At 47.7% G+C, this 14,754-nt stretch overlaps 1 protein-coding gene across 1 annotated transcript in view; it reads left to right on the forward strand.

Moving 5' to 3' along the window:
* ASAH1 (N-acylsphingosine amidohydrolase 1) overlaps positions 1-14,754 on the forward strand; it is a 167,253-nt gene that overhangs the window by 61,501 nt on the left and 90,998 nt on the right. The window contains exon 7 of the mRNA XM_069200267.1: positions 5,014-5,059. Coding sequence (XP_069056368.1) covers positions 5,014-5,059 — 46 coding nt within the window. The remainder of the gene's footprint in view (positions 1-5,013; positions 5,060-14,754) is intronic.

A 14,754-nucleotide genomic window follows, 5' to 3' on the forward strand; every position in this document is an offset into this window, starting at 1 on the left:
TCGTTCTCCTGTTCCTGGCCCTCCCCCTGGACGTAGTCCACCTGCTCCCAATCCATATGCTCCTGAATTCCTCTAGATTTAGGATTACTTCTTCTCCCCCTTTGATTTTCCTGCAGCTCAAGCTGGTGGTTTTTCTAGTGATTTGGGGCCCTGTTCCTCCTGCTCCACTTGTATTATACAATGTGTTCCCTGCGTCATGTATGATTCCTTGAGTCTGTCTTGCCTTCTTACTACACAACACTCTGCATGCTGGAAACTGTTCTAGCTTTACAGCATTACAAGCAAAGCTGTAACTCACAGAATTGATTTGCACTATGACAGGTGAAGTGGAGACATGAGTGACCAGTCGCGGCCCCTAAGTAGTCCTTCTAAAAATGCTCCAGAGGCACCCAGAAGTCCATTGATGGAGCATGTCATTCACTTAGACTGAAATAGTCCTGACCTACTGGGTCCCGATGGTGTGGAACTTGTCACCTGAGGCGGAAAGAACAGTGTTACACAAGGCAAGCAGCCTTGCCAAGTACAAAGCATCAGGGGTTAGAATAATCCATTTCAGTGCTGCTGTCCTCATCACCGCACTAAAATGCATAAGTCACGTATAATGATAGACCTCCGCTCACTTTGTACAAAGAGGCGCTTGTAGGAAAGTCTACTATTCCACTATTTTAGTATATGGTTTATCTCCCCCCCACCCCCAATAGTGTCCTAGCTATTTTCTGCTATTTTTTGCCAATGCTTGTTGTTTTCTATGATAATTCCTAATACTTACTGGGGAATATATAGTGTGTACTTACCTCCAGTTGGGTGGTTTCCTATAAGTAATTTACTTCAGTGTTACTGTAATAAAGTATCTTTATTTTTGCAACACTTTAGTTCTTTTCATGTGTGATAAGTTGCTATGTGACTGCTGTGGTATTGCAAGTGCTTTACACGCCACCTAGATATGTCTTGGCTGCTAAACATAGCTACCACTAGAGAGCCCTTGCTTTCTAGACACTGTCTTACTAACTAATAGGGGTTGCCTGTGTATGAAAGTTCTCCTTTTGGCATGGTTCCCCCCACATTTTGCCTGATTTTGATGCTAACTTGACTGAGTGTGGTGGTATCCTGCTAACCAGGCCCCAGCACCAGTGTTCTTTCCCTAAACTGCACCATTGCTCCCACAATTGGTACACCCCTGGCACACAGCTAAGTCCCTTGTAAAAGGTACCAGTGGGACAAGGGTCCTGTGATCTGGGAGGGTCCCTAGGGGGGCTGCAGCATGTATTATGTCACCCCAAGTGACCCCTCACCAATCACATGCACACTGCCATTGCAGATTGTGTGTGCTGGTGGGGAGAAAAAGGTAAAGTCGACAATGCATCCCTCTCAGGGTGCCATGCCCACCAACCACTGCCTGTGGCATAGGTAAGTCACCCCTCTAGCAGGCCTTACACCCCTAAGGCAGGGTGCACTATACCACATGTGAGGGCATAGCTGCATGCCCCTACAGTGCCTAAGTCCTTTCTTAGACATTGTAAGTGCAGTGTGACCATACTAAGTACATGGCTGGGAGTTTGTTATTACAAACTCCACAGCTCCATGAAGGCTTTACTGAAGGCTGAGAAGTTTGATATCAAACTTCTCAGCACAATAAACACACACTAATGCCAGTGTTGGATTTATTGTACAATGCACCCAGAGGGAATTTTAGAGATGCCATCTGTATTTTAACCAACCCTTTAGTGTAAGGCTGACCAGTCTGTGCCAGCCTGCCACTAAAAGACAAGTTTCTGACCCCATGGGGTGAGAGCCTTTGTGCTGTCTGGAGTCAGGAACAAAGCCTGCTCTGGGTTGAGGTGCTTCACGCCTCCCCCCAGCAGGAACTCCAACACTTGGAGGTGATCCTTTAAAAGCTCAGGCCTTCCGTTACAGTGCCCCAGGGCACTCCAGCTAGTGGAGATGCCCGCCCCCTGGACGAAGCCCCACCTTTGGCAGTAAGTCCGGTGATAAAAGTAGGAAAAACAGGGAGGAGTGACCACCCCTAAGGAGTCCAGAGATGAAGTGGCTCCCCTCCATGCAGAATCCTCCATCTAGGTTTAGAGGACAGGGACCAATAAGGTTAGGAATGTGCCCCCTCGCCAAATGGAGTGGGCACAGGAAGGGTGTAGCCACCATCAGGGACAGTAGCCATTGGCTACTGTCTCTGACCCCTGTAACACCACATAATCTAGGATTTAAGGGGCACCCCTGAACCTAGCTCACCAGATTCCTGGCAACCTCAAGAAGAAAAGAAGCAAGAAGGAGTGCTTAGCTGACCCCAGCAGAGAAGACTCCAGACACTAACTGACTTGGCCCCAGCCCTACCGGCCTGTCTGCAGCTGCACCAAAAAGGCGACGCATCCTGCAGGATCAGGGACCTCTACAAAACACTCAGATGACTGCCTGCCCAGCAGAGGACCAAGAGCTTCAGAGGACAGCGGCCCATTCGCCGAGAAACTCCAAAGAGAGCTCCAGAACCACCCTTGACCTGCAAGCCCTGCCTACTCTGCACCCGATGCCCACAGCCCGTATCCAGGTGGCCATCAGTCCAGAGCAGGTCCCCAGACGATTCTGACCTTGTGTCCACGCTGGGTTGACCCCTCCTGACCAACACGAGGACGCCTGCAGCCTGAAACCAGAGGACCCCCCCCACAACTGCGACCAGATCCGACGAAGATTCTTGACACCCAAAGGTACCCCTGCACCCGTAGCCCCCAGGCTTTGGGGAATCCAATCGACTGTGCAGCAACGTTCAGAAAGCGCCCCTCCTCTGTCCTGCCAGAACTGCTGCCTCCGCCCTGGGGGACATTTTGCATTTGCTGCCGGAATATCTTGTATTTAAAAGAGGATTAGCTGAACAAGTTCACCAAAACAGCTAAGCTGTTCCAATCCATGGCACAGCTTCAGGCACAAGTAGTTCGCCCTGGTACATTTTCATTTTCATTCCAGTACTTGCAGTGTTCCTAGTTTCATTATAAACTGTACAATTGCATGTGTATTCAAAGAAAAAATATAGACCTATCGATCGCAGATACAGTTTTTTCTCCATTAGCTTGTTATACAGTGGCACTCGGACAGTCACATACGAAGTACCCAAATGCCGCATGTAAGGACACCGCAGACAAGGAACTGTCATACATTTATGTTCTGAAAGTTTGCCCTCAATGTACAAGAGACATGGTGGATAGTGAGAGTGAAGAGTGAAGGAAGGGACAGAATGGAAAGAGGGTGAGGGAGACGGGGAATAGCGACACTAGGGCCTAGAGACAGTGAGAGACAAAAGGGTGATAAGAATGACCAGCAAGGAGACAGAGATGAAAGTGAGACTTAAAAAAAGAATCCGAACAGGGAAGAGGTGGCTAGAGATGGCACAGGAAGGTGGATAATGGAATGCAAGATATGGGGTAGAAAGAATATAAAGCTTAGGGAAAGAGATGGCATGAAAAGGTGTGAGACATGGGAGAAAAGATAAAGTAAGGCATGGGGTGGAAAGATATAGAACAGAGGAGTGAGGAGGTGCATGGCAGGCGAATTGTGAGAGACAAAATGCCAACGCCTGTCAGGAGAGAGGTAGATAACACAGCACAGAAGATTGAGAATAGCAATGAGAGACGCTGGTGAAAATGACATGGGAGAGGCTCAGATTTAGGAATAGAGGTCATAGGTTAAGAGATATGGGTGAGGCGAGCAGACATTATTTGACTACGGGTTGTGCGTTTGTGGCATAATATAGCAGACACGTGGATTATTTTGCTGTGTAATACATTGCGTTCTAACAGTATGACATCCTTGAACGCTGCATCAATCATATATAAACTTAACCTGTGTCAAAATAATTGTATGTCATAGTTAAACAACTTGCTTATTTATGATACAGTGGTGTACCAATACCTTAGTAGCAGGACTTTTTGTTAGCGCATAGGATTTATTTTTATAACAAATATTAAGTTGCACCACGAAAATGCAATGTTCTTTTTCTAGAAGCAACAGGCAGCGTTTCATGACACTTGGCAGCGTTTCATGGTACTTAACAGCATGTGGTGGGCCCCATGCCTAATTTGGCAAGGTACCTCTGATCCTCTGCTGTTAGGGTGGGTGGGTGTTAATTATGATGAGGATCATTATGAGGAGGGAGAAAGAGAAAAGTATGCCCAAAAAAAGACATTCTTAAAATAGTCTTATTTGGAAGATACTCTCTCAAACACTAAGGGCTTGATTTAGAACTCGGCAGACGAGTTGCTCCGTCATATCAGTGACAGAGTTCCGGTCAGTCCAAATCTTTTGCTTGAAAGTGCAGTCTTTCTGTGAGAAGCTATAACAAACATATGTTGCCAGTGTACCACCTCTGTTCTTTGCTATGCTGAAACCACCCTGGTTTCCCTGAAAAAAATAAAGAGTTGCAAACCAGCAGTCATGGAACACGGCAGGAACTCAGCACACACAGCTGGGGTGCTGCACTGCTTAACGGATTGCTTTGCTGATGTTGGCCTCCGTGCTCCCGCACTGGCTGGGCACCCGCACTTCCTGGGCACGGCACAAGAAAGGTGGCTGAGCGGGAGCTCGGGCACGCACCTTACCTTACAGGGAACAGAGATTCTACCAGGTGCGATCAGTCTCTTGGTCTCAGTAAAGACAATTACAAAAATGAATCTTCGAGAAATTACTTGCAGTGAATTATATTGTAATACAAGGTACAAATCCATGCTGTAATGAGGTACCTTTTATAAAGAGTAAAATATTCGTTCTCCTTTTATATGTGCTTGTGCTAATTTATTGCATGTCTGTAAGTGGCATCTTTCTGAGCTATTATATTCAAAGCAGGTTGTTCTATTCGAAACAGTGTTGGCTGCGGATTAGACCGGTCCCTTGGTAAATGAGCAAAGAAAGAGATGCCTCATGTTTGTTTGAATGAGTTACATACAGGAAATGTACATTGTAGGTCAATACATATGATGGTTAACCAATACAAATACGTTTTTTTCATATTACCAGGCAAGTTGTTGCATGCAAGAAACCTTGACTTTGGGCTATTTCTTGGGTGAGTATGAACCTATCTGTGTAGCCCTTGCATCTCCCAATGTGTGTGACTAGTACTGTTTCATCTAGGCACTAGATGGAACCATCCAGCACATTGAGATGGCGTCCAGTCGATGAGGTTTAACAGCTCATCTGTACAGTAGTGTGCACATTCAGGCTTCAACTGCCCGAGGGTTAAATTACACAGTCATTGGATGGTATAGTGCTGCTGTGAGACCAGTCTTCCCAATGTGTGAAATCCTACTCTTAAAATGCTTTCTTTGGCTTTAAATTCATCTTGCGGTTTTCTCACACTCTGCGAATGGCTGCATCATCACTGGATTCATACAGATGACCGCACCAATAAATTGTGTACTCCAACATTTTTTTTATTAAATATTGTTAAACAGTTCACTTTCATATTGCAATTCCCTTGCTCTTGTTTGAATGTACAGCAGTGCGTGGTCTAAAGATAAGAAATGGGATTGGTGAGTTTTTCACAAATAACGTAACTAGCATGCTCTATGTTGTAACTCCTCAAGTCCCAAATGTCTTTCTTTCTCCTGACCTTTTTCTCATACTATTCCTTCTAAAAAGTTTAGCACCAAAGTCCTTCTATCACACGAGGGAAGGAAAATTAAAAACAATCAAGTGGATACCAAGGTACATAGATGATACACAGCCTGATTGCATCATGGGGCATTTACTAGTGGAAGCTCATAGTCCCTATGGTGGTCATCGGAATGGGGGAGTATAAGCGTTGTTGAAGGGGAGCACGTTCTCTAGCTTTAAAATTGGAAGAGATGAAGCTTCCTGTTTCGTGTGGGGCAGCAGTCAGCCACAGACCTCTGGAAAGGTAGGATACCAAGGGACCCCAAGCAAACTCAAAATTATTGAACTCCTCTAGAAGGATGCCTTTCATTCTCTCCCTTGTGAGAGCTTGCCACAAGAGAGCGTGCCAATGTGTCATTGTCGGGCCTCCTTTTTCTTCCAATCTGCGGCTAATGCCATTTTGGCTATGCCCAAAGATAGCCACATGATGGCTCTATCACTACGAGTTTGTCATTTAAGGTATCATCTCATAGGCTCAAAAGCACAAACCCCATTGCATTTGGGATCAGATATCCTAATATGTCCTTGATTCAGGCAAGTATCTCAGTCCAAAGGGATGGTTCATTAGGCATTCCCACCATATGTGGCAGAAACCCCCCAGAGTCCCCACCCACTCCAGCACAGGCCTGAAGTGTTGGGAAAGGTTTTCTTTCAGCTTAGTGGGATACAGATACCAATCAAAGAATATTTTGTAGTGTGCTTCTCTCAGACCTATAAAGTAGTTAAATTTCGGGAAAATATCTCCATAACTTGCTCCATTTTACTTCAGAAATGTCTTCCTTGAGTATATGTTCCCAGAATGTTACATGTCGCTGTATTGAGGCAATGAGCGAAGAGAGCAATAAAGAGCATAAAAAGGAGTTGTTTCACCTTGTGGCTCCCGATTGTCTAACAAATTGCGAAGTGGGGGTAAGATCTCATGTGACGGCTATTATGACCTCGGAGTGTAGTGCCCAGTGTCTCAGTTGTGTATAAATAATGGTAATGCTCTGTGTCCGGAAGGTGAAAGATCCGCTGGCCAATCCACTCCCATTTGGAGAAGCCTTCCAGTTTGCTGACTTCTTGCAGTAGGTCACTGTCGTAAAGGGGCTTCATTTCAGTAAGTGTGCATTTGCATCCCAGTGCATTGTTTGCCTCTCTCCAAATCTGTACAGCCAATTGGGTGTGGGCTGGTAGCACACTTTCCATACGTCACCTGTACAGGGCTGTTACATGCTTCCTTCGTCCTGTCTACGCAATATACCGGCTCCTTCCGTCTGAGAAGGCCCAATCATTTATCACTACCAGTTGCGAGGCCCAGTAATATTTAATACCATCTGGGTTTGCCAGGGCCTTGTCGTACACCTGCCTCTGGAGTTGCTTAAGGTGAGGTGTGGGATTGCACCACTCCCAAGAGGATACTGAGTGTGCAATCGATCCACTGGAAAAGCCCTGGTGGGATCCGGTAAGGTGTGTTCTGGTAGATGTAAAGAAGAGGGGGGAACTTTCATCATTTGTTACATCTATTTGCAAGCAATCTATCTGCGGGAGGAGGTTTTTCTTTTAAGGAAACCCTGTGGGTCCCTGGTGACATGGATCCTGAGACCCCCTTCCACAGCCACTGGTGCCTCACAGCACAGGCCTCTTCTTAGTGGGAAAACTACAGATTTGGACCAGTTGATGCAATATCATGAGTGGTCTCCAAAGATCTGGAATATTTGCAGGATTCTATCAATTGAGAGGGTTGGTTGGGGTAGGTAGAGCAGCACATCGTCACGTAGAGAGACACCATTTATGCTTACACCTTGCACCAGTGGGTCTTCACACCCAGGTCGCTATTGGTTCTAGTGCCAATGCAAAAATAATGGAAGAGAGAAGGCAGCCGTGTCTCGTTTCCCTGTGCAAAGCGAACTGGTTAGAGACTGCACAATTCAATTTGACCCTCGCCAATGGTTCTTGATAGAAGAGTTTAACCGAGTTGCAGAATTTAGTTTGAAATCCTAATTTCTACAGTGCTGCGAAAATATAGTTCTATATAATACTATTGAATGCCATTTTTTGTGTCTAAGGCCATCAGGACTGCTTCCTATGCTCTGAGGCCAGTTGTCATATGCAGCGCTTCATCTAGGCGGTGCCGGTTAAGCTGTGTGCTTCTATGGGGCTTAAAGCCCTATTGGTCTTGGTGGATTATTGAAGTAAAGTCTATTTGCTGGGGCTTTTGCAGGACTTTGGTCTTGACATTTAATAAGGATTTCTGTCTGTAAGAGCTACAGCTCATTGGTGGTTTACCTGATTCATGGATGACAATGATTGTGGCGATCATTTGGTCGTGCTGGAGGGCACCGTCCTTCAGAGTCACCTGGAAGATGGTCAGGATGTGCAGGGCTATCTTGTTCATTAATCCCTTATAGAGCTCCACTGGAAGCTGGTTGAAGCCTGTGACGTTTCCTGATTAAAGGTCTTGTGTGGCAAATGCTATCTCGGCTGTTGTTGGGTCAGCCTTCAGTGCCTCCCTCCCAATTCTGGACAAGTGGAAGCTAACTGCTTTTAGGAAATCCACACAGTCATTGGCCGACATTGTTGTAGTGGGTTGGTATAGCCCTTTCTAGTACGCGTCAAATGTGTTAGCTATATTCATATTAGCTGTCTGAGGCCCACCCTCTTCATCCATCACCTCAAGCACCCAGGACCAGGCATTGTCCCGCTTTTCTAACCAGGTCAATAGTTTACTCACTGCTTTGTCGCCCACATTGTACAGTTGGTGTTGCATAGCTAAGGCAAAGAGTTGTGCTCTCTCCTCCACTAGATCCCTCAGATCACTCTGTCTGAGGAACAGTTGGCAGCGGAGATCATCTGAGTTCTCCAGTAGTGCCCTGGACTCTAGTTCTTTGATGTCTCTTTCTGTTTCAGTACATTTACGTTTTGTGTTCTTTTTAAAAAAACTTTTTTTTTTACCTTCTATGAGGTCCTGAGCTTGCCCTGTATGACTGTTTTATAGGCCTCATATGGGGTGCACGCGGAGGCAACTGTCCAGCATTTTACCGAAAATAGGTATCTGCCCCTTCCTTCAGTTTGACCTTGTTATGTGTATCCCTCATATGCCATAGATCTATCCTGGGAGCTAGCACAAAAGTGTGGCCCGCATCCTGGAGGTGGACCGCCTCCAGCGACTGGTTGAAGATCCCTCTGGGCCTGATGATAGTCGCTCGAAATTTAACAGCATATGTGCACAGTGAAGAGTTGGTCTGTATGTGAGAAACTTGTGTGTTGCAGGGAAGTACATGTAGCCTTATGTGTTTGGGTTATCTAGGTGCCATGGGTCAACTAGCCCCAGGGCATCCACCAAAGAGCCCAGTCCTCGCCCCACATGGCAGCATCTAGCATCCTGTATAGGCCGGGGCCCAGAACAGCATTGGTATGACCCTCCACTCTGAGAAGCCCTGGAGGCATTTTTAGGAAGAGCACGGGGAGGGTTTGAACCTGGACCTGGCGAAGAGGCGGTATGTATAAGGATCAGTGTTGTGCCTTCCCAAGTGCCTGACAGGTAAAATAGGTGCCTGTTGGGTCATCCCAGGTGCGTGTGGGATATATTTCTTGATTAGTATCCTTGCACCTAGTGAATCGGATGGATAGCCTACATGTGCTAATAGTTTGTACCCAAACCTGTCCAGGGCTTTGTAGTTTGTCCTCCAAAGGTGTGTCTTCTGGATTAACACCAAGTCAGGGTGTATGTTTGCGGATGTATTAAAGGACCAATGCCTGCTTGATATTGCCGCCAGGACCATTCACATTTCAGGTCCATACGATCAAACTACACTGTGTTAATGTTGCCGTTGGTGTGATACTAGTGGGAATCCTCTGCACCATGTCCTAATGGTATGTCAGCATTGAGACATGGCCTACCAGTGGCCATTGTATAGAGTACGCATACCGCATTTGGATAGTGACCTGAGCTGCTGCAACCATGTTCCAACATACAACAAAACATTAACAGATCAACCTCCTCATTAAACTCCCCCCTTCCTGCTACCCTGCACTGTGAGTTGAAAATCACCCCCCCTCAATTTGAAGCTAGCCTGTTCCCCCAAAAACTCAAACATATGTGGGTGTTTCAAGGCTGTTGTGCCGATTTAGACCAGTATAACTTCTATACTAAATGGTTACCCCATCTGTATAGACAGCAGTGCATACCCCTTACAGTCAAGCTTGTCTTACCCCCACCGACTGATTTTGCCCCCAGAAAAAGTCACTGTACCATGCGGCTTAAGAGTCCAGTGGAGTGGCCCCCCTACAGTTGCACTTCTGCATCGCTGGGATCTCGCTGCTTCCTCCAGTCCAGCCTGGGATCATTTCTGTACCATTTGGCTTCCCTTCTGCCCACGCCTTGCTACCCCTCAAGCCAGTTCCAATCTTCCTCCAGTGTGGTGAAGTGCCAGGTTTTCCCTTCTGCAATTACATTACATTTTGCCCAGCAGAGCATCTTGTATTTCAGTTCTTTGTCTTTTAAGGCCTTCTTAACTTCCTCAAAGCTTCTGCGCTGCCTCTGTATCTGCAACGTGGAGTCTGGGACTAACCAGGCAATACCATTTTCAACATGTAAGTCTCCATGTGTGGGAGCTGCCTGTAGCATCGTGTTGTGGTTTCTATAGCTAAATATTCTAGCAATTATTGTTTGTGGAGGAGCACTTGGACGTGATAGGGGCCCTGCGGGCCCATTCCACGGCCAAAGAATTTGGATAATCTTTTGGGGAGGAGAGTCTTGAGGACCAGGGCTTCCAATAATAGCGTTACGCTGGGACCCTCCACTCCCTCAGGGATGCTCATCACCTGAATGTTTTTCCGTCAGGCCCTGTCTTCTTGGTCTTCTAGCAGTGTAACAATTGTTTTGTTTTGTCAGACTTTGTGTCTCTGCCACCGACAGCTTTTCCATGACCTTGTGAAGGTCTGCCCTCAGACGGTTCACCTCCACCTTTACAGCGTCAAGCTTGAGTTCAAGTGAGCCCATGACATCCTATCAAGCAGGGATTGTTCTGTAGGCCGCAGAGATCTGGATGGTCGTGAGCGGTGTCTGCCACCTTGGTTTCCTGATGCGGCCATGGTCACTGTGTATTTGTCCAGGTTATTAGACTGTGCAGGACGGGGCCCGTGATTCCAGACTATGTCCACCTACGCTGGGCTCTCCCAGGTAGCGGTATTGAGGTAGGTGTAGCCGACTCCTAGAGATGAGGGCGTTGTTGGCCACCAAGGGGAGCAAAGCTAGAGTATCAAAGAGTGAATGGGGCAACCCGGGATCTTGCACCCATGCAACCCTGCACTCTGGTATCCGGTTGATAGGGCTAGTTAGTACCAGGATGTACTGGACTCAGGTGGGGGGAGAGGGTGGAGGCGAAGCTCCTATATCGATTGGAGGGGCTCGCTTCTGTATATCAGGGTGCTTGCTGGTAGTGTCTCTTCTGGGCCCCTCCACCCTCTAGTTGCCAGCGGGCCACACAGCAGTGGCCCTCTCCCCCTTTTCTTCCCTCACGGCCACACAGAGCCCCTATATCGCTCAGAGGGGCTTGCTTCTATGTAGGAGGTAGCTCACTGGGAGATACTCGCAAAGGTATGTTAGGGTGATTGCCAGTAGTGTCTCTTCTGGGCCCTTCTGCCTTCCAGTTCCTGGCAGGCCAAGCAGCAGGGGCCCTTTCCCTCTTCCCTTTCCCCGGGGTGTTGTACTAAGGGTGCGCATGCCCTCCCTTCACTTCAACAGGATCTAGGGGATGGCATCCCTCTCCCCCTTAGTGTTGCGCCCTCCAGGGCCGTCTAGTTCCTTCGAGCGTTCCCACGCCCTGCATGGCTCCCAGCCCCTTAATCCCTCATCACCCCATTGGGGTCAGCCCGGGGGATCGCTCCTGGTGTCCTACCTGGGCTCACTTTGTCAGGTGCTCGTTGCAGGTGGGCTACAGGAGGTAGCCTTTCTCTGGAAGTGCTGTCGCCTGAGTCGGTACTACTGCATGACATACGTTGTCGGCAGCTGGCCATTGCCCAGGATGTGCCGCAGTCAGTTGGGGGGCAACTGCTCTACCTCCACCCAGATGATGTTTCACAGTGCCAAGAATACCCAGATGTTGCAGCATTCACGTCCAATAGTAAATAGCATTGGCAAAGCCAATAGGTCTCGGCAGTGGCCGAGCTTTTGGCATTGTCAATATGTTTTAGCAATGCGTAGTGTAGACTGGTGTTGCATGGAGTGGCGTTGTGTGGAGTGGCGTGGTGTTACGTGGCTTTGCATGGCAGTGCGTGGTGTAGATTGGTGTGCCGTAAAGTGGAGTGCAGTTGCGTGGAGTGGCACCACGTAAAGCTGAGTGGCGTTGCCTTGAGGTGAGTGGCATAGAGTTGGGTGGAATAGAGTGGCATGGCATAGACTGGTGATGCGTAGAGTGGCAATGCGCAGAGTGGTGTAGAGTGAAGTGGTGGTGAGTGGAGTGATGCAGAGTGGAGACCAGTTGCATTGAGTACAGTGGAGTGGTGTTACATATGGTAGAGTGCACTTGCATGGAACGGCGTTGCTTAGAGTAGAGTGGTGTTGCATAGTGTGGATTTGCATTACGTAGAGTGGGGAGGTGCTGTGTAAAGTGGTGCTGCATGCCGTTAGTGCCCTTGTGCGACCGAAGAGGCATAGCATAGAGTGGCTTTGGAGCAGAGTGGTGTTGCAAAGAGCAGAACGGCATTGTGTGGAGTGGCGTTGCGTAGAACGGAGTGGCATTGCATCGATTGGAGTGGTCCAGCATAGAGCGGAGTACAGTCACATTGATTGCATTTGTGTTGAGTGCAGTGGTGTGCGCTATAAATATAGTACAAAAAGTGTGGATATGCGCTAAAGTGCTTTTAGAGAAATTGGAATCAGTACAAGTTACAGTATCCGCACTCAGAGATCTCAGCACGGCAGGGGAAATAGGTAGCCGGGCTCCTGGTCATGCTCTGCTGCACACATTAAGGTGCCCTATCAGAAAATAAATTTTGAAGTAGATGAGATCTGTTGTCCAAATAAGCATCCATTTCAAAGGAAAGAAGTAATGATAGACGGAGTGGTCAAGCAGTGATAAGGGAGGGGTCCAAACAAAATTATTCACCATATGACCAACCCACCCTTAGCCATCAAGAAGCGCAAATTGCATGCAGATGAGCAGTGCAGTGAAAAATAGCCTGGGTCTGGTTCCCTACCCTTATCCCACACATCCGTAAGGCCGTGGTCTTCTACCATGCGATGCAGCACCTTATATACCAAATCCTTCCTCTCTGAATATAATTAATTCCTATTTTGATCACTTTTAACATTAATTAAGATGAATATTTAGATCTCCACATAAAATGAGAGGGACTAGCCATGAAGCCAATTCTACCTTCCGCCAGTCTATGGCATCAGGCTCATCCACGTTAGAGCCATACACAGAATGTATTATAAACCGACCCACACCACATTCTGTTATAACCCATCTTGTTTTCAGCTGTATGCCTAGCTGAGAAAATAGATGTGTTAGCAAGGATCTCCGCCCCCTAGATGTTAAGCAAGAGTGAAAAGCTCAAATCCTTGAAAATAGCACACTTATTCCAGGAAATGTGGGTCTCTTGAATACAGACCAAATCCAGTTTCTTAACTCTTAATCCCAAAGCAACCCTCCCTCTCTTAGTCTTATCTTTGAGACCACAAATATTAACGTTACAAATTCACAGCTTTGACCATGCCATTATGTAAGGAAATGCCTTCCTTGGCATTGTTACCCCCTAAGATTTTGCCTTTTGTTGATGCCAGTTATGATTGATAATGTGCTGGGATCCTTCTAACCAGGCCACAGAACCAGTGTTATTTCCCTAAACAGTACCTTTGTTCCCATAATTGGCACAGCCCTGGCACACAGATAAGTCCCTTGTAAATAGTACCCCTGGTACCAAGGGACAGTGGTCAGGGAAGTTCTCTAAGGGATGCAGTATGTGTTTTGCCACCCTGGGGACCCCTCACTCAGCACATGCACACTGCCTCACAGCTTGTGTGTTCTGGTGGGGGGAAAATGACTAAGTCGACATGGCACTCCCCTCAGGGTGCCATGGCCACATCTCACTGCCTGTGGCATAGATAAATCACCCCTCTAGCAGGCCTTACAGCCCTAAGGCAGGGTGCACTATACCACAGATGAGGGCATAGTTGCATGAGTAATATGCCCCTACAGTGTCTAAGCCAAATCTTAGACATTGTAAGTGCAGGGTAGCCATAAAGAGTAAATGGTCTGGGAGTCTGTCAGGTACGAACTCCACAGTTCCATAATGGCTACACTGAAATTTGGGAAGTTTGGTATCAAACTTCTCAGCACAATAAATCCACACTGATGCCAGTGTGGGATTTATTGAAAAATGCACACAGTGGGCATTTTAGAGATGCCCCCTGCATGCCAGTCTGACTCCTAGTGTTATGCTGAGCAGTTCCTGCCAGCCTGCCGCAACCAGACGAGTTTCTGGCCACATGGGGTGAGTGCCTTTGTCACTCTGTGGCCAGGAACAAAGCCTGCACTGATGGAGGTGCTTCTCACCTCCCCCTACAAGAACTGTAACACCTGCCGGTGAGCCTCAAAGGCTCATGCCTGTGGTTACAGCGCCCCAGGGCATCCCAGGTAATGGAGAGGCCCACCCCTCTGGACACAGCCCCCACTTTTGGCAGCAATTCCGGAGAAGATAATGAGAAAAACAAGGAGGAGCCACCTACCAGTCAGGACAGCCCCTAAAGTGTCCTGAGCTGAGGTGACCCCTGACTTTAGAACTCCTAGATCTTGGTTTTGGAGGATTACCCCAGTAGGATTAGGGATGTGCCTCCCTCCCCTCAGGGAGGAGGCTTAAATACAGTAGCCATTGGCTACTGCCCCCCAGACCTAAACACACCCCTAAATTTAGTATTTAGGGGTGACCCTGAACCCAGGAAATCAGATTCCTGCAACCTACAACAAGAAGAAGGACTGCTGACCTGAAAGCCCCGCAGAGACGACGAAGACACCAACTGATTTGACCCCAGTCCTACCGGCCTGTCTCCAGACTCAAAGAACCTGCAAAGCGACGCCTCCAACAGGACCAGTGACCTCTGAAGACTCAGAGGACTGA

This window comes from Pleurodeles waltl, chromosome 1_2 (genome assembly GCF_031143425.1).
Source record: "Pleurodeles waltl isolate 20211129_DDA chromosome 1_2, aPleWal1.hap1.20221129, whole genome shotgun sequence".
Classification (NCBI taxonomy): domain Eukaryota; kingdom Metazoa; phylum Chordata; class Amphibia; order Caudata; family Salamandridae; genus Pleurodeles; species Pleurodeles waltl.